General features: G+C 51.1%; 1 protein-coding gene across 1 annotated transcript; it reads left to right on the top strand.

Moving 5' to 3' along the window:
- Window positions 1-3,665: 3,665 nt before the first annotated feature.
- Window positions 3,666-26,565, top strand: clstn3 (calsyntenin 3). The gene is made up of 18 exons (XM_056285755.1): window positions 3,666-3,732; window positions 5,800-5,922; window positions 6,824-7,034; window positions 7,292-7,500; window positions 8,608-8,757; window positions 9,774-9,959; window positions 12,709-12,996; window positions 13,717-13,829; window positions 14,981-15,140; window positions 17,927-17,986; window positions 18,890-19,038; window positions 19,886-20,034; window positions 22,644-22,870; window positions 23,550-23,711; window positions 24,462-24,607; window positions 24,760-24,895; window positions 26,137-26,321; window positions 26,419-26,565. Exons 1-18 carry the CDS (start codon window positions 3,666-3,668, stop codon window positions 26,563-26,565), a joined length of 2,868 nt encoding a protein of 955 aa, XP_056141730.1.

Here is a 26,565-nt window from a genome sequence, read left to right as displayed (position 1 = left end):
AGGGTGAAAGGAAGGTGGGTGGGTGGGTGGGCGGGGGGTCACTCTAAGCCACACTGTATACTAACACCTAAGTCAAAATGGCCTTGTATTATCAATGAATGTTTTTACATTTCCACTGGTATTAGATTTTTTTTTTCTTTTGGTGATGGAAGGCTTGATTTTATAGAATTTCAGAAGGTTTTATGAAAAAGACATTTTGTAGCTTTGACTGTCAAAAGATCACTGTTCTCCATACCTCCCCTATTTATCCTTTTATACGACCTTTACCTGCCGTTCGGCCCCCTCTTTTCCCATCACTCCTTGACCCTTTTCTGTCTTCCGAGATTCCGAATCGTGTCTCAGCCCGGATTTCCATAGATCTGAAAGGACCTCATTGTTTTCAGAAATATGGTAACGGATCTCACTTGGCTCTTTGCGGGGCCAGATAGCTATCACAAGACTTTATCCTGTCCTCTCAGATAGCCTTAAACAAGAGACGGGCGAGGGGGGGGGGCTACTCTGCAACCTAGCCGTTGTTTTCATTTTGGAATGAAAGCAAAACACCTATTAAAAACACACTTTTTACACATTTTGAAGGATTTTCATAAATTTGAAGGACTTTCATATGGACTGTTCCCTCATTTCATTACAGCGGTTGATGAGTGTGTGTGTGTGTGTATAGGGATGCATCCCAAACCAAAATTATTATTTCAAAAGATGACGTTTTGCCTTATTGCTATTAATTGTACGAAGTTAAAAGAAAACGAGGGAAAGTAATTTTGGATACGTTTTTGTAATGTCCATTAAAATGCTGGATTTTAAAAACCAGCAGTGTTTGAATTCTCATTGTTACACTGTGGTGTGTGTGTGTGTGTTTGTTTTTGTTCGGCCATGTGGAACAATTTTTGGAAGTTTTAACCTATTCCCAGCCCCCACGTGGTCGGCAGGTGTCCCGCGTCCCACGTGTTGGAGCAAAATAGCAAACATACACATTTCTCCGCTCAAACATGACAACATCAGTATCTGGTATTGTTTATTCTCTGTCCAGATGTCTCCACGCCGTTAACACACCAAAGTCTGCTCAGGTCACGGGAGATTAGCCATCCTGTTAATTTTGACTTTTCACTCGTGTCTATACACTGTTTTTGGACGCTGGATCTAAAGCAGGTATCGCTAAAGACTGTTCTCATGTATTACCATAAATGCCTGCTGTAAAGTAATATAAAGTTTTATTCAAGCATGTATCGTTGTGCGCCAACTAGCCCAGCCACTGAGGATGCACACAAGCCAGAGACCAAGCACGAGAGGCGACACTGAGGTGGCTTGGGCATGTGTGGAGGAGAGGTGCTGGGTATACTGGGAGAAGGATGCTGAATGTGGAGCTGCCAGGGAAGAGGAGAAGAGGAGGTTTATGGATGTGGTGAGGGAGGACGTGCAGGTGGCTGGCGTGACAGAGGAGGATGCAGAGGACAGGAAGAGCTGGAAACGAATGATCCGCTTAGGCGCCCCCTAACGGGAGCAGCCGAAAGTAGTAGTAGCAGCGGTAGTAGTAGTAGCAGGATTGTTGTGCGCCAACTAGTGGGCGAGCGTGTAACTGCAGGCGGGACGAAGGCGTAGGCCTGATGCACGCTATATGAAAGTTGTATAGTCACCATTAAGATTAGATAACCGAGGTCTCTCCCGGAAAACCTCCCCTTTCGCCTACACGGGTCTACTGTAGCTGGCCAGGGGTTGGGGTAAGAATTAGGAATGGGTTAAAGTTGGGTTTAAGGGTTAAAGGTCGGACGTGTAGTTCTGACGGGTTAGGTTTAGGGGGCTAGGGGGAATGACTGTTAGGGCGTCCCGTCGCCACGCTCTCCCCTCCGTCTCCCTGACAGGAGCACGGGGGCGAAAGGGGGCGATATGACGTCATTTTGCAGTCTGGCTTGAGGAAGGGGGGGGTTTAAAAAAAAAAGAGGGTTGGGTGGCCCCAAAAATAAGCGTGCAACAAACGTGTCAGTCATCATAGTACGGCGAGGAGGAGGCGCGCGAGGAGGATATTGGGAAATGAACGTGCAGAGACGATAACGCTCTGTTGGCCCCAAGTCCTCCTCCTGTACGATCCACCAAAAAGGCCAGAGCAGCAGTTTGGCATGGGAGGTGGTGGTGGGAGGTGGTGGTGGTGGGGGCCCTGAGAGAGTACGAGAAGGACGCAGTGTGGGCGGGTGAAGAAACGCCGAGAGGGAGGGGACGCCAGCGTAATATTCCCAGCGTTTTTGTTTTTTTCCTCCCTCTCTCTCTCTCTCCACCCCCCCCTCCCCGTCATCTCCCACCCAACGTCTGCCGAAAACAAGGGCATCGGTCTCCTCTCTCAGCTCCCCCTCCCAACTCCTCCTCCCCAGTCTTACATCGCTATCAAGACTCTCCGGCGTTTTTCAGCACCCCTACCACAAGCCGGGGGGGGGGGATTTCGCTCGCGCTGCATATCGCCGACCGGCCGGAGCGCGAGAGTGCGGATGCTGCGAGGGTAGTGTTGGGTACCACATCCTCCTCATCACCACCACCATCACCACCGCCAACGCCGCCGCCGCCACCGCCACCGCCACCACCCTCGGCACGGTAATGTGAAATCCTCTTTTCTACTCGTTCTCCGGAAACGGCGACGTTTCTCAGCCTTTCCGCGCGCCCGGCATTTCGACGAGACGGCTGAAAGCGGCGCGCGCGCTGCCCCGTCGGCGGCGATAGCGAAACGGGCAAATCGATTATTGATTGTCGCATAGGTTACGCACGCACGTCATGCTGGGGCCGAACAACCTGTGCACCCTTTTAAGAGTGCACAGATTGCAGTGTGTGTGTGTGTGTGTGTTTTTGGGGAGGGGGGTTTTTTTTTGGGGGGGGGGGTCCTGATTCGTGGACACGATGCCATCGCTGAGATAACCCCCCCCCACCCCCACGGCAGGGGACGGACGTGGTCGTGGCTTTTTACGGTCCGTTATATCCTGCTCGATACCCGAATTGGGTACCGTGTGAATTGAGACGGCTGCCCACTGACGGCCACCGCATTTTTTTTTGTCTTCACGCCACAATTAGAGCGCGTGAGGGGAAAAAAAGAAAAAAACACCCACGCCCGCGTGCACACCTATGCCACCGACGCAAACACGCGCGACCAGGTGTGTGCATGCTGCTGCATAAGCCAGCAGTGCAATGCAAGCACTCTGCACTATTCTCACCTATAATGGGCTTAGACTATACATATATATATATATATATACATACATATGTGTGTATTATATATATATATGTATATGTGTGTATATATATACACACACACATACATACATACATACATACATATGTATGTATGTATGTATGTATGTATGTATATAACTAACGGGAAGAGTGAGTCATGATGATCTTGTTTCTTCACCTCTAGTTTTAGTTGATCAGTTCACAGCAATACTACATGTCAGTGTTACGTTTCAGCCCCGTGAGGGACGCCGGCCTACAGAGTAGCCTGCTTAAAGACAGACGACAAAAGCTCTTGGTGCAAGCATGATCTCTTTTCCTGTCTCTCTCTCTCTCTCTCTCGCTGTCTCTCTCTCCTGCTTCTGGTTACCTCTATATCCTCCTGTTCTGATCAGTGGTTAATGCATGAACTGTACCCCCCCTCCTCCTCCCCTCCACCTTTACCCTCCTTCCTCCCTCAGATGGACAGAATGAATTTTCTCTCCTTCCTCCTCCTTTGCTTGACTTCAATTGCTAATGGCAACAAAGGTCAGTCCCTCATCCTCTTGATTGTTGAAATGTTGAGTGTTGACATATTGCTCGTCATTGCCACGGTGCTCAAACCTTGGTACGTGCTCAGCACCATGGCTGTTTCCCCCCGTGGCATGCTCCGGCCCCGTCTATACGAGCTATGCGATGACTTCTCGCCAACCCTCATGAATATTGTCAGAGACCGTATAGTCCGTCCCTTTTCCGAGACTGTCACATCTGCAGGTCTATACACAAGTGTGTATCTGCATACCTTTTTTTTTAAAAATTTTTTACATGTGTGTTGTACAATGTGGTGACAACCCTGTGCGCAAGTGCTTTCCCCGTCCGTTGTTGGTTTTTGTGTGTGTCTGTGTGTTTGTCTCTTGCATGATGATAAATCTGTTTTTCCCCTCTTTTGGAGGATTTATCATCCAGGGTAGCCGTGACTCAGATCCAACATCATTGCTCCAATGTTTTATCACACCGAAGGAGGGGAACGAAGCAGACAGTGTGAGGAGAGATTGTCAGAGAAGGGGATGGAGGAGAGGAGGAAGGGAGCAATGCGGGGAGACAAGGGGAGCTGGGGTGAAAGACGGGAGGAGAGATGGAATGTCACAGAAACGCATGCAGGGAGACGAGGGAACGAGAAGCGAGAGAGAGAGGGGGGGGGAGCAGTGACAGGCGTGTGCACGTCTGCCTGTGAGTGTGCGTGCATGTCTGTGTGGAGGTGGGGGTGGGGGGTGGGGGCGTAGCGTAGAGACACCAAAACAGTTTGCAGCCAAGAAACAGACTGATGAGGAGCGAGGAAGAGGTGGGAGAGTGAGATCAGGTGACGCGGGAGATGGGGAGCGTTTGTGTGTGTGTGTGCGTGAGGGGGAGAGGGAGGGGCGGGCGGGTGCGAGGGGGAGATAGAGTGACGGAGCGAGGGAGAGTGCCAGGGAGCGAGGGATGGAACGGGATGGCTCTCAATCTGTAATCCCGTATGTAATCCGCAGCGTTGATGCTCAGATTAATGCTATATAGAGGAGGGAGGCCGGGAGGGAGGGAGGGTGGGGGGGCTGACGTGGGTGAGAGAGAGTGAGAGAGAGTGGGAGGGAGGGAGGGAGGGGTGTACGGGGCAGATGACTAGCAAAAAAAAAAAAAAAAAAGTGGAAAGGATGGTGGAAACGAGGAGGAGTGGAGACAGTGTCAGGTAAACTGTGAGGAGACAGAATGGACCAGAGAGGTCTGACCAGGGCAGATTTCTACCTTCTACGTTTCAATTTGTCCCCTCGGGGGGGAAGGGGGGGGGCAAAACTAAAAATCACGTCACTCAAAATGTTCTGGAAATGCTCACTATTGGCGGGACACGGTTACTTGTCAAGCACCAGTGCCGCCTCCTTAACTGCGCACCTCGGCACCGATCTTGGTGACGAGGGGACAATTAAAAGACGGCTCCCCGGCTTTTTTTTTCCTTCTTTTTGTGGCCTTTGATTGCCGGAGTGTAAAATCGCCGTCCTTCCAGCTCATTAACTTGGCCTTTGATCACTCAGAAGAGAACAGTCGGCGGAGCGGTGAATAATTAATTTACAATTAACGACGAATTCACAGCAAAACCTTGGCCGTTTGGGTTCGCCTCGGCCGCTCTTCCGCACGCCGCCCGTGGCGGGGCAGGTTAGGCCGACTGATATGTGCAAGACGCCACCTCCCCCCCCCTCCCCCCTGTGTGATAAGGTGAAATCTGACCCCCTTCTAATTATACCGCTGACCGGCGCTCGATGTGGAAGACGGAGGAAGAGAATGAAGGCGCGTGTGAGTGTGTGGTTGCGGTAACACACATGTGCACCGTGTGCTCCCCCAGTCACAGACCAACGCATTCATAATCCGTCCGTCCCAATCGGGGGGGGGGGTCACGGGATGCTGGAGCCTATCCCGGCAGTCATCGGGAGAGACACCCCGGACAGGCCGCCAAGGCCATCACAGGGTCCACACACACATTCATAATGTCCCCACCCCCTAATGGGCGGTTAAAAATAGACATGTTTGTTCTTCCTAATTGCCCCGTTTAACCCAAAGCCTCTCCGGTCTCCTCTCTGTGCCGTTCAGCCAATAAGCACAAGCCATGGATCGAGACGGAGTACCAGGGGATCGTCATGGAGAACGACAACACCGTGCTGCTCAACCCCCCGCTCTTCGCTCTGGACAAAGACGCTCCGCTGCACTACGCCGGTAACTATACCCCAGCAACAACACAGCCCACACGGTGACACCCCGGCCGGGACCCGGCCGAGGACCGTCACAAACCGGTCTCAGACATCTGAACTAGTGTGTGTGGTGGTGGTGGTGGTGTGGGGTAACATTTGCTGGAACAGCAACAGAAATGGGTTCTCTGGCAAAGTAGGTCATATCAGACACCCCTCGTGCTTATTGAAATATCGGGCACGTATTTAACCTGGTCCCCTCCACCTCCTGCACACACACACACATCCTGGTTTTGCCAGATGCAGGCCGAGGTCCCGAGACCCTCCCATTGAAAGCGGGGTATTCCCGTGGGCATTCCCAATGTTAAAAGCAAAGAAATCAATCATGGGAGTCAACCGTCGTCAGCCCCTCCGTGAGGCGCTGTTCTTCAGCCCCTCCGTGAGGCGCTGTTCTTCAGCCCCTCCGTGAGGCGCTGTTCTTCAGCCCCTCCGTGAGGCGCTGTTCTTCAGCCCCTCCGTGAGGCGCTGTTCTTCAGCCCCTCACTGCAGCAGCGGCAGCAGCTGTCGGCGGTGCGCCACGCTACAGCGTGGTGAAACCAAACCAGCATGTCGGCACCGGCAGCGCGGCACCCAGTCCATTCAGGAAATACTCATTGTTTCGTTGAATTTATTATAATGGAGCCACAAATATCATCCCGGGGCTGGGGGTGGGGGGTGGGGTGGGGGGTCTGAGAAGTTGATTTGGTATATTTCAGCCATTGAAGAGCCTATTGTGTGCGACTGGAAGCGATTTTTGAATAAACAGCATCCCACTCCTTCCTTTAACAAAGGTTTTCTAAACATGCACGGGGCCTGCAGATGGTTGATTTGAGAACTTGGGCGACGTCACCGTTTCCCCTCCCTCACGCTGCTTCCCGTCTCGCACGCAGGTGAGATCTGTGGCTTCCGGGTGCACAACGGGCCCTCTGGTTCCGGGTCCGTTCAGTTCGAGGCGGTGGTTCTGGACCGTTCCACCGGCGAGGGCCTGGTGCGGTCCAAAGAGCCCCTGGACTGCGAGAGCCAGCGGGAGCACAGCTTCACCATCCAGGCCTACGACTGTGGAGAGGGACCCGACGGAGTCAACAGCAAGAAATCCCACAAGTCAGCCCCCCCCCCTCCCCCACCCGCAGCCACTTCCACCCTGTTTCAATACAAAGCTTTAACTCTCAGCACTTCTCCTGTTTTCATCTTTTGTTCCACCCTGAAAGACAGTAGCATGCTTCAGGCTGCGTTCTCTTTTCACGCCGTACAGCCACGGCATGGCCGCGGCCTGTTGCCACAATAATCCTCATTGATCTACCCCTCCCGTCTCCTTCTCCCCTTCCCCCCCCCCCTCCTTCACATCAACTCCCCCCCAGGGCCACCGTGCACGTCCGTGTGAATGACGTCAACGAGTTCTCCCCGGTGTTTGTGGAGCGCCGCTACGAGGCGTCCGTCCCGGAAGGCCGCCTGTTTGACCGCATCGTGCGTGTCGAGGCCCTGGATGCGGACTGCTCCCCGCAGTACAGCCAGATCTGCTTCTATGACATCATTACTCCCAACGTGCCCTTCGCCATTGACAACGACGGTGAGATGCCGGCGACGACAGCACGTCCTCCACCCGACTCTGCTAGAAAAATACCATATTTTCATGGAAATTAGAAATATATATATATTATTTATCTCATGTGTAGTCTCCCGTCCGAGTGGAAGCACTCGATTCAGTAATGAGCGAACACATTCATTATCTATTGAATACCGAGTGCATCTTCACACACACACACACACACCCTCACATGCACACACACATCAATATCTGTGCACTACTGAAGCATTTTGCTGTGCGGCCTTCGTGTGATGGCAGCTGCAGGTAATAACTCCTCTCGCAGGCGGATGCCAAGAGATATGAAAATAGACTCTGTGTGGGTGGACAACTGTACTGTAATTACGTGTGTAAATGTTGCCACAATTGCTTAATTTTTATACAGCAGCCGCTCGTTCACAGAGCTAAAAAGAGCCCGGGTTTTAACTTAACTGTTTAAAACCCAGGCGTGTGCGTCCGAAATGTTCCGAGTCTTTGGGACTCGAGCCCTGCGGCCCATCGCCTGGTTGTTCCAGGGGCGCTATGATAACAGCTGGGGCGAAGGGGTATTTTCACAAGGCAACGTGTTTATCATGACTTTGCAGAATTGTCTAGGGCTCGGAGGAGGTTGCGGAGGATGATGAGAGCCGTTCCTCTGCATTTGGGGTCAGACTGGTACGGCAGCACACAGACCTTTTTGTTCCGCTGTAGTGAAATGCTGCGGGGAGCACCATTGTCCGTTTCCTTGTGCCGATTTTCCTCCGCTTTCTCACCCCTCTGTTTTTTTCTTCTGTCAAGTCTCTCCGCTCACATTTGTTCCTGACTCATTGTTTGCGGCCCAACGTCGCGTGGGAGCCAACTGACCCGTTCTACCTGCCGCATCACCCTCTCTGCAAACAGGGAGCGCTGTTATGCTTTCATTTCTGTCTCTGTTGTTCTTCTTCATCATTTCTCCCTTTTACCCATGGCGGCTTTCGTTTAGTATGGCACACCGAATGTCCGTTTATACATTTGGGATAGAGAAGGTTTGCAAAAAAAAAAATACTTTTTGCATTTTGCGTTCACAATTTATCATCCCTCAGCCTGTTTCTCTTACCTCTTCTCATCCGTTAGGTAACATTAAGAACACAGAACCACTGGACTCCAAGCGCCAGCGCGTTCACACCTTCTGGGTCACCGCGTTCGACTGTGGAAAGAACCGGGCCCAGGCTGACGCCCAGGTCGTTGTCACGGTCAAGCCATCCTGCAAACCCGGCTGGATCGGTAATCAATAACACTGAATATGACACTGATGTACTAATTTACATGCTGGAATAAACCTACCTCCTACGTATAGATAGGACAGGCTTTGCAGACAGGCTTTAACTGGGATCTTGCTGGCTTGCTGTGTCTTTAATGGAATTACCTTATCTGTTTGGGTTGGAATATGTGGGGGCTGGTTAATGGAGTTAATCCAGTGAGGTCTTCCACAGCTTGGATGATTCACCCCTGCACGTTTTTCTCAGGAGACGGCTGGTGGAGAATAGAATAAGACGATTACTAAAACACTGACAATGTAGAGGTTAACATCTGATGTGTGTGTGTTTTTCTTCTTCTACGGATTATTTGATAATCCACGCAGTATCTTTTGTGACAGTGTATACGTACAGCATATTGTTTTAGAGGGAGTGGTGGAGAAAGCATTCAGATTTTTTACTGAAGTAAAAGTGGCAATACCACAGTGTAAAAATACTTTGTCACAAGTAAAAGTCCTGCATTCAAAATCTTAGCTAAAAGTACTAAAGTATCAGCATCAAAATATACTTAAAATAGCAAAAGTAAAAGTAATCATCATGCAGAATGGCTCATTTCAGAATCATATATATCACGTTATTTGAACTGTAATTATTGATGCATGTCACAGCTGGAAAAGGTAGAGATAATTTTAATTCCTTTATATACTGCTGGGGATAACTTAACCTATAAAATATATCATAATTTATTATTTGATTTATAATTTGTGTTAATAATCTAAATCTGCAAAGTAACTAGTAACTAAAGCTGTCAAATAAATGTAGTGGAGTAAAAAGCACAATATTTCCCTCTGACACGTGGTGGAGTAGAAGTATAAAGTAGCATGAAATGGAAATACTCAAGTAAAATACAATTACCTCAAAACTGTACTCAAGTACAGTACTTGAGTAAATACACTTAGTTACAGTCCACCACTGAGTATATGCACACCGTTCTCAATCTGTGGTGCTGGCAATGTTCCACTTAGACTTTGTGTGGTTTTTCAGGATGGACCAAGCGTGTGGAGTACACTCCCGGATCAGGGAGCATCCCTCTGTTTCCTAATCTACGTCTGGAGACCTGTGAAGAGACCGTATGGAACATCCAGGCCACCGTAGAGCTCCAGACTGGCCATATTGGAAAGGGCTGTGACAGAGACAGCTACTCAGACAGATCTGTTCGGCGCCTGTGCGGTGGGTCCTGGTTTACGTTTACATTTATATTTACTAATTTGGCAGACTCTTTCATCCAGAGTGATTGACAAGAGAGTCCGCAATTAGCAGTTTAATTCAAGTATTACCAACTGGCCATGTAGAGCGCTACAAAAGTAATTAAACCTGCAGTGCTGAACTTTTGTCTCCCCCTTTTGGCAGTGAGAGTAACTACACAAACACTGTCGACGCGCGCTTAGTTAATAGTTATGTAAACTACTAATAAGACTAACTGGTCTGACCCTTTAGCCGAGCGGTTAGTGATGTCGCCTTGTGGTGCAGTACACTCCGTATCGAATCCCGCACCGGGCAAGAAAATGACCGGTTAGTTATAACAATAGTTACGTAAATACAAAGAAATTTCGCAGTTCCAAGATAATAATCATTTACATAAAACGTTGATTGCTTGCTTGCTATCTAGGTAGAGTAAATGTAATAGCTACATAGCCCACACCAAATATTTTACGAACACCTACCCGTCCAAGAGCGAGATCCGAGTCTGCCCTCGGTCCCTTCTCTCCTTTCGGCGCCCTCCAGCGGGAAAAAGCTGCGCCGACGGTTTTCCGTGTTTTTCATCTCCGTCGATGGCTTTCCTTTTTGTAGAGTCTAATCCTTCCTCTGAACGCCGAGTGTCCTTTTCCCACAGCGATGCGTTGCAAACTCGCTCACTCGTGGACAACCTGCGAGAGATGTTTCGTAGGGACGTTTAGAGGGGATGCACCCGCAACTCGCATCAGGCGGACCTTGGGTCTGGACAGTTTCATTCTTGTTTCTCCGGAGCGTCAGAAACTACTCTGTCGCCACTTCAGCCACGGCGAAGAAATTGCGTCTGTTGGGTTTTCCCACATGGATGTACTATAGTAGAGGATGCCGGATCTAAAAATGGCGCCTGTTCGAGGCTAGTTCCCGTCGATGCAGAGAACGGAGATGGAGTAGAGAACGGTCAACTGAGCATGCGCAAAATGCCTCTGCCACGCCTCCACACGCCCCGCGTAGCGTCCAGGCGCTAGGATTCTAGGAAGACCCGCCCCTACTCTGCGTCTGATTAGCTGACCGTAACCCTAACCCCGCCCTAACCCTAACCTTAACCTACCCAAACAACGGAGTCAACGAGTACTTGCGCATGCTCAGTTGACCGTTCTCTGCATCGATGGGAACTAGCCTCTACGATAATTGCTCGCCTGGCGCATACGCTGAAAAGGTTTCTGGCTTCCGGGTTACTTCCGGATACATGCGGCCCGCTGAATATGCGCAGTAGTGTTACTTCCCATCATGCCAAGGCCATGAGAACGAGCGAACCCATGGCTGTACACAGCCGTGACGTCATGCAGGAGGGAAAGAAATTCTGGGCTTTTTCTGGGCTTTGGACATTTTTAAAAAGATTGAAACCCCATGACTTAAAACCATACAATACAAAGAGTAATAATTGACCATGATAATAGCTGCAATTGTGCTGTCAACAGTTTTACAGGCGTCTCTTTTACAATGGTAGTCTATGGGGAAAATGCTTTTTGGGCCGCAGATTTTTTTCCCCTGCAATACCGCGAGTGGCCACTGGAAAAAAATTGGCTGCACGGCTGAGTGTCGGCGCCGTGTCCAGTTCTACTATATTACATCCGTGGTTTTCCAAACAACTTTAGATCCAACTTCCGTGTGATGAAACCGTTTGCATGCCTCCGATTGGCTAACCCTAACCCCTTAACCAATCAGAGGCAGGGTTTACTGGTTGACATAAAATGCGTCACAACCGGTGCTCTAGTGCGGAAATGTCGCCCCAGACACCAAATTTAGAACTTCAGCATACTGCGAAATACAGAAAGATTTACCTGGCATTATCAGCATTGTGTGAACTCGTTTGGCGAGGGCTTGAATGTAATGGTAGTTCATTTTTATATGTATGTAAAAGTCCCGCACTCTAGCTTTAAATCACAGTAGTACCTATATGAAGTAGTAGTATCCGCTACATATCACAGCCAACCCAGATAGCAAAACTGCTGTGGCCCGGACTCGTCCCACACCTGACACTTCATCCAGCCCATATACCGCCTGGAATGATGGCACCTGGGCGTTCCGCTCCTGTTTGCCAGATCTTGGCCAGAACCAAGCCATAGAAATGCCACACGTGCCACATATTTGCCAAAGGTGGCCCATATTTGTTTTGTGATATTTGGGCCATATTCACCATTTACCTCATGGGCCACTTCAGAGTCACATCCAGATTACATGTTGCCCAGAGCAATGCATCTTTGCCAAAAAAGGCCCACATTTGATTTGGCATATTTGGGCCATATTTGCTATTATACATGTGGGCCACTTCAGGCTCACATCCATTTTATCAGGAACAGAAGAAGGCCATCACCAAATCATTCCCTGAAGTGGCCCACATCCGGATGCTATCTGGGAAGAGTGCATGTCAAGTCGAGCGCGTGCATCGAGGGGCAGAGAACAAAATCAAAGTATAAAGTAGATTTACATTGCTACAGAAACAGAACAAACAGACAAATTGTGCCATGACATTATAAACATGGGAAGTGCAATGTAGAAAAGGGCTCAAGAGTAGACACCAGTTATACTGGTAAGCAAGGGGGCAATAGGAGCAGCCGGTGCCAGTTCATCATCACTGGTTTACATCTGTAAACATGTCATTTTCCTTTTGGGGTCAGCGTCCTTTGTGTTGACACCTTGTTGGTTTGTAATGCCCCATGTATCCCCTACCCCCCGTCTGCACCAGGTGCTGTTAGAGGAGAAGTAGACCTGCTCCCACCCCCCTCCCCAGCAGCCAACTGGACATCGGCTCTGCCCACTCTCCCCTCCTCCGACTCCTCCCTGGTGTTCTCTTTTAACGGATCCACCCATGTCGCCGTGGTGCCTGACTCCATCGTCGCGGCAGTGTCAGGAGACCACTTCACGCTGCAGCTGTGGATGCGAAGGGGCGGAGCCAACATCCAGCCGTCAACCAGCCAGACCAGAGCGAGCCGCAAGGAGGAGGAGACTATCATCTGCAGCACTGTAAAGAATGGTTAGTGACATCTGCCAATTTTGGATGTAGAAATATCTCGTGTTAATTGCAAAAACAGCGTCCTTTATTTGATTCAATGATGTTCATCATGAATTCTTTATCCAGTATTTTTCCATTTATACATCGGTGACCCAAAAGCTTCAAATCTGAGTCTATCCTTGGAGCATTACTTGAAGTGTTAAGAACATGATGTAACCTATCAGGAAGAAAGGGCTAAAAATGTCTCACCCCTTCATGACCTTCGTTCGCTCATCTGTCATCTAAACCCTGCCTTCACGCAGAGACAGGAAAGGTGATTTTCCCCCTGAGACGGAGAATTCCTGGTTCCATATGGAAAAATCTTAGCAGGGAAATGTTAATTATGCAATTCCCTTCCTCAATAACTGCTGTCAAGGTGCCCTTGAGCAAGGTCCTTAAGCTCCCCTGGCTCCACTGGAGCAGTTCAGTGGCTGGCAGAAGAATAGTAGAGGAGTGGGGCAAGCGAGGCAGCGCCTTTACTGCAAAATAACCTGCAAGCTCAGCGGCAAAACGTCCCCAGCCAGCCAACAACAGAATATCGCACAGGCTAAACACCCCGATCACAGAAAATGGGGAACAGTGGATAAGAATGAAAAGAATGCACTTAATGAAGACATGGAGTGGTGTTAAAGAATTACAATGATGCAGCTAACGCTGTTCTCTGCCCCCCCCCCCCCCCCCTGTTCTCTTGCTGGTCTGCAGATGATTCATTCTCTCACTACTCCCTCTCCGTCCACGGCTGTCGCCTCTCGCTCTTCTACTGGCCCGACATCTCAGCCGCACGGCCCGTCAAGTTCCTCTGGAAACTGGAGCAGGTACATGGGGGGGGGGGCATCAGCAGCCAGGCCAGGATGTTCTTAACATGCACCGCTCCTCCACCTCCACTCTGTGGGGTGGATCTGATAGCTGAATTTAAAGCTGCAATCCTGAAGACAAATGTGTCCTTTTGGGTACTTTGTATTGTGAGTGCATTGGAGACAAAAGCTAATCCACGAAGATCCAAACCTTTTGCACCTCCCCATTTTGATATGGCGGCCCACTTGATATGGTGCATGGTGCTATACATCCCCCGTTGTAGCCGAACGGATACGAATAAGGGAGGCAAAGTTGTCGCGGCGAGCAGGCGGGTGTGGAGGGGAAAGCTTATAGAAGATCTTTTACACAGATACGACAAGATCAGCAGCTAAAACGCAGCTTGAACTGTGTTTTTCTGTTCGGCGGCGGGGAAGGTGATGATGCAACAGCACCGGCAGCTCCGCTTTAATTCAAACCGACCCCTGGAATCTCGAGTGGTCCAACACCAATGCAATTACCGTTGGAACAAAAACCACAGTCTTCAGGACTGCAGCTTTTACAATGACGGGTGCGATGAATTATATAACACGCAAACGGCATCACAGCCTTCCCAAGCTGATTGCTTGGCATTCTGAAGTTAAATGTGTGCCGCAAGTCTGAAAGTCTGTGTGAAAATAAGGCAGAAAGCCAAGAAGAAAGGGTTGCGGTGGGCAGAAGTGAGCAATAATGTCTGTGTGCGTGTGCACGTGCATGTGTGCGATGTGTGTTCGCCGATGTGTTGAAGTGAGTGTGTCTGTGTGGGCATGTGTTGGAGGGGGGGGGTGGGTTCTGCATGTTTTGACTGAAGCCAACGGTGCCAGACAGATTGAACTAGGCTGGATTAAAGAAATGCCAAGTTGATACAGGGGAGCTTTGGCAAATCCCTCTGTCTGAGCGACTACATCTTACTCCCCCTGTTTTGCCTGCACTTCCTTCTGTCTTCTCTCTATCGCCATGCTTTTATTCTCTTTTCCCTCAGCCTCCACATATCTGAGCAGACCACGCTGAAACAAAGCAGCCGTGATTTTACAGTTTACAAGCGCTCTAACTGCAGTACGCACGAAGTAGTAAAGTCAAGGCAGCTCCTCGCTGTTCTGACTGTTGTCACTTCCGATTCCTCTCTATCCGGCAGGTGTGTGACAGTGAGTGGCATCACCTGTCTCTCAGCGTCCAGTTCCCCTCTGTGACCCTGTACGTAGACGGTGTGACCTTTGACCCCGCCCTGATTCACGACAACGGGGCCATCCCCAACCCAGCGCCCCGCCAGAGAATGGTCATCGGTGCTTGCTGGGGTAAGGAGCTGAAATCCGTGCGAGCAAAAAAAAAAAATGTTTTTCCCCATTCCAACTGAATAACAGAATTCATTAATTTGGAATGCCGACAGATGGCAGATTCCCACCCCCACCCCCCCACCCCAAATACTCTGAGTGGCATTTTTGCAATTTACATTTACATTTACTCATTTGGCAGAAGACACTTTTATCCAAAGCGACTTACAAGCGAATCAACAATTAGCAGATAAATTCCAGTGTTGCCAACTGGCATTAATACAGCGCTACGTAGTAACCATGTTATAATACTGCTATATGAAGTAGTCATAGTAGTACATCTGCCAGATAGTAATCATATTGTAGTAGTACTCTATGGAGTAGTCATAGTAGTACATGTGCCAGATAATAATCATATCATAGTAGTACTCTATGAAGTAGTCATAGTAGTACATTTGCCAGATAATAATCATATCATAGTAGTACTCTATGAAGTAGTCATAGTAGTACATGTGCCAGATAGTAATCATATCATAGTAGTACTCTGTGAGGTAGTCATAGTAGTACATGTGCCAGATAGTAATCATATCATAGTAGTACTCTGTGAGGTATTCATAGTAGTACATGTGCCAGATAGTAATCATATCATGGCGTCCGGGTGGCGTAGTGGTCTATTCCATTGCCTACCAACACGGGGATCGCCGGTTTGAATCCCCGCGTTACCTACGTGTCCTGGTCGCTGCACTAGTGCCTCCTCTGGTCGGTCGGGGTGCCTGTTCGGGGGAGAGGGGGTGAACAGCGTGATCCTCCCACGCGCTACATCCCCCCTGGTGAAACTCCTCACTGTCAGGTGAAAAGAAGCGGCTGGTGACTCCACATGTATCGGAGGAGGCATGCGGTAGTCTGCAGCCCTCCCCGGATCGGCAGAGGGGGTGGAGCAGCGACCGGGGCGGCTCGGGAGAGTGGGGTAATTGGCCGGGTACAATTGGGGGAAAAGGACAGTAATCGTACCATAGCCAAGAGTACAGCCGTGTTGCATGATTTTGTGTAAGAGCCCTGTGATTGTCAAGAGGCGGTGAATAGAGGAAACAAAATAATAATAATAATAATAATAACATAATAATAATAAAAAGTAGATGTACATCACCATATGTCAGTAGAACAGGCATATTGTCGTCAATTTGCATCCTCGTTTGCATTCCTCTGTCTGCGGAACGTCATCTAGCACCAAGTTGCGCGTCATGGCGGCGTCCACAAAGACTGTGGGCGGTGTCAACGTACAGCGCCAAGACGTCCTGCTTCACGCCACTCGCCGCGGCCTCTCGCTCAGACATATTTTGGGAAGACGCGGTGTGCGTTGCAGGGCTAATGACACCAGCAACATATCAATAATTCAGAGGAACAGAACACCAAGCAGAGCAGACAGCTAGCCTGCCAGTTACACCAGCGCTAATCATTCAGACCGGACACTGCTTATGCTAATTAGCAGACACACACACACACATTCACACTCACACACACACACACATTCACACTCACAGGCACACACACATACATACGCGGCGTGCATGCACACATGCACATACACACATGCACACACACACTCACTTGTACATATGTATACGTGCGCATGCATACACACATAACACAAACACACAAACACACACATGCACACACACGCACACACTTACTGGCTCTCGTCTGTGGTGGTGTGTGAGAAGCTCGTCTGTGGTGGTGGGTGATCAGCTCATCTGTGGTGGTGGGTGAGCAGCTCGTCTGTGGTGGTGTGTGAGCAGCTTGTCTGTGGTGGATGGTGAGCAGCTCGTCTGTGGTGGTTTGTGAGCAGCTCGTCTGTGGTGGTGGGTGATCAGCTCGTCTGTGGTGGATGGTGATCAGCTCGTCTGTGGTGGTGGGTGATCAGCTCGTCTGTGGTGCTGTGTGAGTAGCTCGTCTGTGGTGGTGGGTGATCAGCTCGTCTGTGGTGCTGTGTGAGTAGCTCGTCTGTGGTGGATGGTGAGCAGCTTGTCTGTGGTGGATGGTGATCAGCTCGTCTGTGGTGGTGGGTGATCAGCTCGTCTGTGGTGGTGGGTGAGCAGCTCGTCTGTGGTGGTGGGTGATCAGCTCGTCTGTGGTGGTGGGTGATCAGCTCGTCTGTGGTGGTGGGTGAGCAGCTTGTCTGTGGTGGTGTGTGATCAGCTCGTCTGTGGTGGTGGGTGAGCAGCTCGTCTGTGGTGGTGGGTGATCAGCTCGTCTGTGGTGGATGGTGATCAGCTCGTCTGTGGTGGTGGGTGATCAGCTCGTCTGTGGTGGTGGGTGATCAGCTCGTCTGTGGTGGTGTGTGAGCAGCTCGTCTGTGGTGGTGTGTGAGCAGCTCGTCTGTGATGGTTTGTGAGCAGCTCATCTGTGGTGGTGGGTGATCAGCTCGTTTGTGGTGGATGGTGAGCAGCTCGTCTGTGGTGGTGGGTGAGCAGCTCGTCTGTGGTGGTGAGTGAGCAGCTCATCTGTGGTGGTGGATGAGCAGCTCGTCTGTGGTGGTGGGTGAGCAGCTCGTCTGTGGTGGTGGATGAGCAGCTGACTGGTTGGAACCGGCAGATGATGAGACGGTGCACTTGTCAATATCATCTTCACACACACATATATATTTTCTCACTTCGCTCCTCACGTCTTTCTCACCGTCAGAGTCTTCCTCCGGCACCTTCGCTCACGCCTCCTCGCCTTCCTTCCGCACAAATTGTTCTCTCCCGCTCTTCTTTGTGTCTTTCGTGTCCGCCCGTCTCACTGTGCGACCCGCCCGTCCGTTTCCTCCGCAGAGCTCGAGGAGAAGCAGAGGGAGATCCTCAACAACACCATCCCAGAGGCTAAAGACTCAGGTGACCGCTTTTGTTTCCAGACACTGGTCTGCCTGTCCCCGTCTGAGCCTGTGTGTGTTTAGTGTTGGTCCGTGTGTGTCTGTCTGTGTGTTCTGTGTGTTTATTTGCATGTCAGAATATGTGTTATTATTGTTGTGTTTACGTGACTATAATGAGGTAGTTTCTTTGATTTTGTGCCCCCCCCGTGTGTGTGTGTGTGTGTGTGTGTGTGTGTGTGTGTGTGTGTGTGAGTGCGGGGCGATATGGAAGATAGTGCTATCACAAGTATCATAGGGAATTTTACACAATATAATAATTTATCACACATATCCTAACACATGCCGAAGTTCATATTTGAGAATCCGGCTGAGGTTCATCACATTAAACTGTTTGGTCATTTCATCCAAAACTAGCGTAACAGCGTACGACCACGGGTGTGTAGACCCGCTAGCCCGTTGGCTAACGAGTCGGACCCTTCAGTTGACCGGCTAGCGCAGTCGCCCGTGGTGCGGGGCAAATGTGGCGAGAATTCAGGGGGCAGGCGGGGATCGAACCTGGGTTCCCGGCACCGTGGGCGACTGCGCTAACCAGTCAACTAAAGGGTCCCACCCGTTAGCCGACGGGCTAGCGGGTCTAACACATCCGTGGTCGTACACTGTTACGCTAATTTTCAAACAATGCTCCCACGCATATTTCAGACCTCATTTCGTGATGAACTGTAGTTAATCTGTTCTTGTTTTCGTCAACTTGGACACAAAGTTGTGTGACGCAGCATGGCAGTAGCCGACTTTCACCCCACAATGAAGACCACCGAAAGATGATTAAGCACAATATTGAATTATTGACCAGCCCCAGTATGTGTGAGGGGTTTTTTTGGGGGGGGGGGGATGTGCATTCACTGGACTCTGTGCGTGGCCTCTGCAGGGAGGTATGTGGGCGGTTACCGTGGCCTGTTGTCGGGGGTGACGGTGCGTCCGGGCAGCGTGGAGCCGCACAGCGTGGTGGAGTGTCTGTACGCCTGCAGGGAGGGCCTGGACTTTGGAGACTTGGAGACTTTGGGCTCAGGAATGAAGGTAACAGCTAGGGGGGTGGGGGGGGTGTCAATATGATGAAGAGATTGTTCAGACGAGGTTGTCATGGCGGCGTACACACAAGATCAGAATCAGAATACTTTATTTATCCTTGAGGGGAATAAAAAAAAAAAGAAAACTCAAGTAATGGAGTAATTTTACTCCATTACTTGAACTCAAGTAATGGAGTAATTTTACTCCATTACTTGAGTAATGGAGTGATTTTTTTAGTCTTTTCAGATGCGCTCGTGTCTCAAAAAATGCAACTCGTCCTCGGGACGCCGCTTTCAAATCTTTCGAGGATGTGTCATCTGTTCGACACAATGCTCGGAAATTCTACGCCCAACTTCCCTTTGCTCCTGAAAAATGACCCCACCTTATTTTCTCTCTGCTGAAGCACAGCTTTGCTGCAAACTCTCAGACGTCTTATTTATTTTTTCTTCTCTCACTCGCACATATTGATTTTTTTTTTTCCTGTATTTTTCCACCCAATTGTACTTGGCCAACTACCCCACTCTTCCAAGCCGCCCCGGTCGCTGCTCCGCCCCCCTCTGCCGATCCGGGGAGGGCTGCAGACTGCCACATGCCTCCTCCGATACATGTGGAGTCGCCAGCCGCTTCTTTTCGCCAGGGGGACGTAGCGCGCGGGAGGATCACGCTATTCCTCCCCACTGTATAGGCGCCCCCGACCGACCGGAGGAGGCGCTAGTGCAGCGACCCGACGTCCCCACATCCGGCTTCCTACCCGCAGACACGGCCAACTGTGTCTGCAGGGACATATTGACGGTGTGATTTATTTCCCCGTGCGTATAAAGATGGGAGTTTAAATCCGAACGTTTGGGCCTTGCAGGTGCACGTGAACCCCAGCCAGTCGGTGCTGGTGCTGGAGGGAGACGACATCGAGAGCTTTAACCGCGCCGTGCAGCAGGTGACCTACAGGAACTCCCTGCGTTTTGCTACCCCTGGGGTCAGGCCCCTCAAATTTACCACCTCCCTCAGGTACGTGGACACAGACACGGACACAGACACACAGATTCTCACTTGGTGACATCATCAAGCCGACTGATTACGCTCACACACCCCATGCCGTAACATGGGGCCACGGTGTAGATAGACGGACACTTTATTTGGCCCTGCGGGGACGTTGCTTTGCGGCACAACTGTTGATTAGATCTGTCCCGTGAGACAATAATCTGTCCGTTGAGATGTGATTCGCTCATCCCACCAGGACTCTGCTGCGGCCGTAGGGTGCCGGCTGCTGCTGCTGCGTGGAAGAGGCTGTCCCACCGCGTGTCACACAAACAGATACCGAGGGGTATCTGACCTCTGTGACTTGCACCGACTTGCACACCGTGACCCCGCAGCCGACCTTGAAAGCTATGAGGCCGCCAAATGGTTCGACCCTCGAACCGGCGGTTTTAAAGGCCGCCATCCCGCCGCTTTTACGCCGCCCTTGACAATAGTAATGTACCTGCTTGCTGTCAGCAACCGACCAGCATTTTGTAAATATTCAAATGAGCTCAGCGTCAAAATGGTGATATTGTTTGTTTGTGTCCACGGGTTTTGGTTTTGTTTTTTTTTTTGTTTTTTGAAGGGAGAAACTGTTTTGCGTATTTGTTATCCTCGAATGAGGCAGGTACATCCAGGGTATCTAATGCCCAGAGTCGCCTGTCCATGAATTTGGTACAGAGCCATGCATCTGAGATGACAAGGAAACGCTCGGGGCGTCCGGGTAGCGTGGAGGTCTATTCCGTTGCCCACCGACATGGGGATCGCCGGTTCGAATCCCCGTGTTACCTTCGGCTTGGTCGGGCGTCCCTACAGACACAACTAGGCCGTGTCTGCGGGTGGGGTGTGTGTCCTGGTCGCCGCACTAGCGCCTCCTCTGGTTGGTCGGGGCGCCTGTTCGGGGCGGAGGGGGAACCGGGAGGCATAGCGTGATCCTCCCACGCGCTACGTCCCCCTGGCGAAACTCCTCACTGTCAGGGGAAAAGAGGCGGCTGGCGACTCCACGTGTATGGGAGGAGGCATGGGGTAGTCTGCAGCCCTCCCCGGGTCAGGAGAGGGGGCGGAGCAGCGACCGGGCCGGCTCGGGACAATATACAGTAATAGCAGTCTGTGAGATGCAGGAACCGCTGCATACTGCATGAGAGCTGCACATTCAACACACCTCATCAATAACGCAGCATGGTGAGATAAACAACACAACTCACCGGTGATACCGTAGGCCTCATAAGAACAGACGAACACCCGGGTACCCGGCTGCTGCAGAAAGCATGTTGAGGGACCGCGGGGTCGACGGCCGGGGGCCGCTTCACATCGAGACAGCTTGCCGTTAAAAGAGAAGGGGAAGAAGAAGAGCAGGAGCCGTATTTCTGGGTCAGCGCTTAGCCATGCTTAACAACGGTGGACTGGCTCCCTGGTTTTAGCAGCCACTTCTGATCGATGAAATATTAATTCACCCCGGAAAAGTGCGGCGCGGCGCACATATATTATCTGCTCGTGCCGGGGACGGCGGACCAGCGACGTAAAGCTCATCCTCCGGCTAAGCAGGAATTCCTGTGTGTGTGTGTGTGTGTGTGTGTGTGTGTGTGTGTGTGTGTGTGTGAGGGTTTTATTTGCTGCATGCTTATATAATTGGGACGATTACCCTGCCGTGAGTTGGCCCCGGAGGGTCTTTTAAGACCCCACCGAGTCAAGGTCGCGGGTACCGCGGCGTCTTTATTTCAGATTTTCAGAGTCGGGTTCGGGTCAGGGATTTGGGCGAGTTTTGGTTTTTGTTTTTTTGAACATGTTTTAATGTGTGTTTTAAGATTAGAGTGATTTAAAGGCCAGGAGTTGCCCAGATGGCTGAACAGCAGGCCCCTCTGCAAAGGCCGCTATGTAAGCAGCTGCTCAATCACACAGATCGTAGACAAGGAGCGCGCACGCACATTTACACGCGCACTCATCCGCGTGCACACACACACACACACACACACACACACACACACACACACACACACACACACACACACACACTTCTAGATAGAATCACATACACGTTTATATGCATGCGTGCACTCGTGCACAAATGCCCATAGCGCTATGGGCATTTGTGCACGCTAAGTGCTCCCCACTACGGTGATGAGTTGTTGTGCGTTATTGTGCAAATTGGCGAATATATATATTTTAGTAGCCCGCTATCACCGTAACGTGCTCACTTTGCTGGCAGGGGAAATTGTGTTTATTCCAGCAGAGCTACCGCCGTCTGAGAGCGCCTGTTGTCGGTGCCGCCGCTGAAAAGGAAATAAAAAAAGAGTCAGTGACGGTGATCGGCGAAAATGACAGTGGAGCTGCGCCAGTCGAATGAGATCATTTCCTTTTTCTGGAACCGCCGCCGCCGCCGCCGCCGTTTCAACCGCGGGTGTCGTCATAAAAACACAGCTAACTTTACGAACGCCTCACGGGCAGCAGCTGTAACACAAAAAGCAGCGCCCTACCAGCACTATGAGATAAGTTGTTTGGGCACATATGATCCAAAAAGTAATCATTCTCCCCCCCTCCCCCCGTCTTCCAAGCTGTCTCTCTCTCCGTCCTCCAACCTGTCTCTCTCTTGTCTCCGCCAGGTGCTTCAACGAGGAGAGCTGTTTGTCCCTCAAGCAGTTAGAGGGTTACCTGGTGGTCCTCCAACCCGACGCCCCCCAGATCTCTCTGTCCGGGGTCGGCCCCCACCTGGCCCGTCCTGCCCCAGAGTTCGAGGGTCCTCGCGGGGTCCCCCTCTTCCCCGAGCTCAGGATCGTCTGTTCCCTGTCGCATGCCGTCAACACCGCGGCACAGGGGATGGAAGGTGGAGGTGAGGGGAATATCCATCCACCCATCCGTTGTCCGAACCGCTCGTCCTGCTCTCGGGGTCGCGGGGGTGCTGGAGCCTATCCCAGCAGTCATTGGGCGGCAAGGGGGGGGGGGGGACACCCTGGACAGGCCGCCAGGCCATCACATAGGGCCCACACACACACACACACACACACACACATTCATACCTAGGGGCAATTTAGCATGGCCGATTCACCTGACCTACATGTCTTTGGACTGTGGGAGGAAACCCACACAGACACGGGGAGAACATGCAAACTCCACACAGAGGATGACCCGGGACGACCCCCAAGACTAGACTACCCCGGGGCTCGAACCCAGAACCTTTTTGCTGTGAGGCGACCGCACTAACCACTGTGCCACCGTGCCACCCGAGTGAAATATCTCGTTTGAAAATTACCCCTTCACACACACACACACACACACACATACCACCATCCTCGATCTGTCATGGCTCCAGACTAATTTATGGAGATTTAACACCACCATCGGATTTTGTCTAGCTCGCAGCCTGTGCTCGCAGCCCGTCTGTACCGCGGCGTGTATGGAAATGAGCTGTTCAGCAAAGGAGACCATCTGTGATATACCCCTGATTTGTTTTTCACATGCTGATAATGATGGTGTAAGCTGGTTCCTCGCCCTCTCCTCTCTCTCCCCAGCGCTAATGTCTGATGCTGTGGCTCACACTCTGGACGGCTGCGAGGTGCAGCCCCTGGGGGAGGAGCTTAACCCGGATAGGGAGGAGCTTCTGGTGGACACGGACGTTCTGCGTGAGAGGGGGCTGGAGATCATCAATACCACTGCCTACATTGCTATTACAGGTACGTGTGAATACAAAAAAAAGAATCAACTCCTTTGTTACGGGGAAGAGGGATATTTGCTGCATTATTTGCCCCTCCCTTTTTCTCCTCAATTGTACTTTTTGGCCAATTACCCCACTTTTCCGGGCTGTCCTGGCTGCTCCACCCCCTCTGCCTATCTGGGGAGGGCTGCAGACTACCACATGCTTCCTCCGATACATGTGGAGTCGCCAGCCGCTTCTTTTCACCTGACAGTGAGGAGTTTCGCCAGGGGGACGTAGCGCGTGGGAGGATCACGCTATTCCCCCCCAGTCCCCCCTCCCCCCCGAACAGGTGCCCCGACCAGAGGAGGCGCTAGTGCAGCGACCAGGACACATACCCACATCCGGCTTCCCACCCGCAGACATGGCCAATTGTGTCTGTAGGGACGCTGACCAAGCCGGAGGTGACGCGGGGATTTGAACCGGCGATCCCCGTGTTGGTAGGCAACGGAATAGACCGCCACGCCACCCGGACGCCCCGCCCGTTTATTTACATTTTGACGTGTGGAGTGACATTCCACCATGCAAAAATTATCCTGGAACTCTCCAACCGAGACGGGAAAAAGCATCCACCCTCTCTGACCCCCATCCACCCAGCCTGCAACGAGTATCTATGAATAAAGACGGGAGGAGGCTCTGAGCCGTGACGCTACCCATCACCTGTACCTTCGCCATTTCCATGCCGACTCACTGTCCCTTTTGATCTCCCGTCCTGGTTTTGTCCTGCTAGGAGCTGAATCCATCTCTGTTTATGAGGATGTCCTCCGCTCCGTCCGCTACCGCTTGGCCAAAGGCTCGGCCCGCTTCGAGAGGCGGTTCCGTCTGTCCTGCTCTGAGATGAACGGCAGGTACACCAGCAACGAGCTGACGCTGGAGGTGAGAATCGTCGTATTGGACAATAGCCTAGCTGTTAGCCATCTTAGAGGGGTGCCGGTTTTTGCTGACCCCCGTATCAGAACAGTTTGGCTTCCTCGCCGCTGAGTTCATCCTTGCTCTCGTTCTGTGTTTCGTTGTCTCCTTCCTTTCAGGTGAACTTCCTGCACTCTCTGGACAGTCTGTACCACCCGTCCCACTTGCTGGCCTCCCAGCAGCAGTTCCTCCATCCATCCCACCATTCCGGAGAGCTGAGCGGACACACCCTACCCAACCCGCATCGAAACTCGGGTGAGACGGTGCGACGCCTGCAACGAGCGTCCCCACGTGCAGATCTGCTCTCGTGATTTAGATTTAATATACAAGAACATGAAAAAAAAAAACCCTAGATTTTAGCCCAAATGAATATAGAGATCCACAAGTTAACATTGCATCATCATTTTTAGATTATTGCAGGATGTGTTCTGCACGAAACTGACCCAGAAACGCTATTGACGGCTCAGATCAACTGAAACCAGTAAGACCTTCTGCAAATCATTTTTGGCACCATGTAAGGCCAGTGTAAAGGTCGCACCTAATCAGCTATCCCAGTTCCTCCATTTTATTCATTTATTTGCACGTTGCATTCAAAATCAGCCGTCCTTAAAAGTTATTTTGGGCCGCTCTGGTGGCCGAGCGGAACAAACCGCCGTTCTTGCAACCCGCTCGTCATGTGGCTGGGAGGTTCGTATCCCAGACTCGCCGTAACCGGTCACGGCCGGAGCGTCCCCGGGGTAAGGCCTTCGTTAGGCCACCCTTACCCGAGGGGTAGTGGGTGGTGATCGGTGTAGTGTTCGGGGACTCGTCGTTCTCCAGCGACCCTTCTGGCCCGTCCGGGCGCCTGCAGCCAAGCAACCGAAAGCATCCTCCCTACGTCTCCTTCGCGGCCTGAAGGTGATGCGATCCATGCGAGGCTTCAGCATGTAAACTAGCGAGAGCAGCCGACACGAGTTTGTGGGAAGCTGGTGTTACGACTATCTCCTTCCTGTGGAAACGTGAGCCAGGGCAGTTGTTCGACAAGCGTTCCGGCCCTATGCTATTGGGTTAATCGGGTGGGATAAGGGGAAAAACTAGAAATACATTTATAGAAAAAAGTTATTTTGAGGTAATCACTATGCTAACTGAAGGTTTTGTGGTCACTGGGAATGAATTTACGCACAAGTGGCGTTCAGTATTCAAGGCACACGTGAAAGAACAAATTTGGTGAGTTACGAAGCCGTCACTGATATCTCTCAAGCGCCTGTCACAGGAACAAATTACAGGAATATAAGAGGAACTTGAGAGAGTGTAAGTACCACAAGGTGGCAGAGTAACCAGGAAGTGTGTAACGGTCTGTGTTACGGCAACTTGTGCAAAAACCGCACCCGTGCGGCAGAAGAAGGGTGACGTGTATGTTTGAGTTCTTGTACCCGTAGGCTAACAGGTCATCAGATGTTCCAGTTTAGTTCAGGATTATATATTAAATATCTATAATCTCTGCTTTTCTCTGACAGTTGTGCCAGGGGCGGCCACCGTCATCATCATGGTGTGCGTGGGTTTCCTCGTCGTCATGGTGATCCTTGGCGTTTTCCGGATCCGTTCCATACATCACCGCGGTGAAGGTGCCAGGGGTGGGGCTAAGGAAGGCAGCAGCCAGTGGGACGACTCTGCGCTGACCATCATCGTTAACCCCATGGAGGTGATAACCAAACTCGTTACCGATGTCGGTTACTGACACGGTTGCTGTCGCGCCCGTTTTGCCCTTGCTGTAATCCCTCATCTTTTTATTTCCATAGTCCTACGAGTCCCGTATGGGCATCTCCGCGGACACAGAAGGGGAGGCCGAGGAGGAAGAGGTTGTGGAATCGCCCGATGACGCTAGCGATGACCAGCGAATCATCATCAAGAAGGAGGGGAGGGACGGCAACCCTCGCCGTTACTGA

This window comes from Lampris incognitus, chromosome 9 (assembly GCF_029633865.1).
Source record: "Lampris incognitus isolate fLamInc1 chromosome 9, fLamInc1.hap2, whole genome shotgun sequence".
Taxonomy (NCBI): Eukaryota; Metazoa; Chordata; class Actinopteri; order Lampriformes; family Lampridae; genus Lampris; species Lampris incognitus.
Note: the sequence above shows the minus strand (reverse complement) of the source record. Positions and strands in the feature narration are given on the sequence as shown.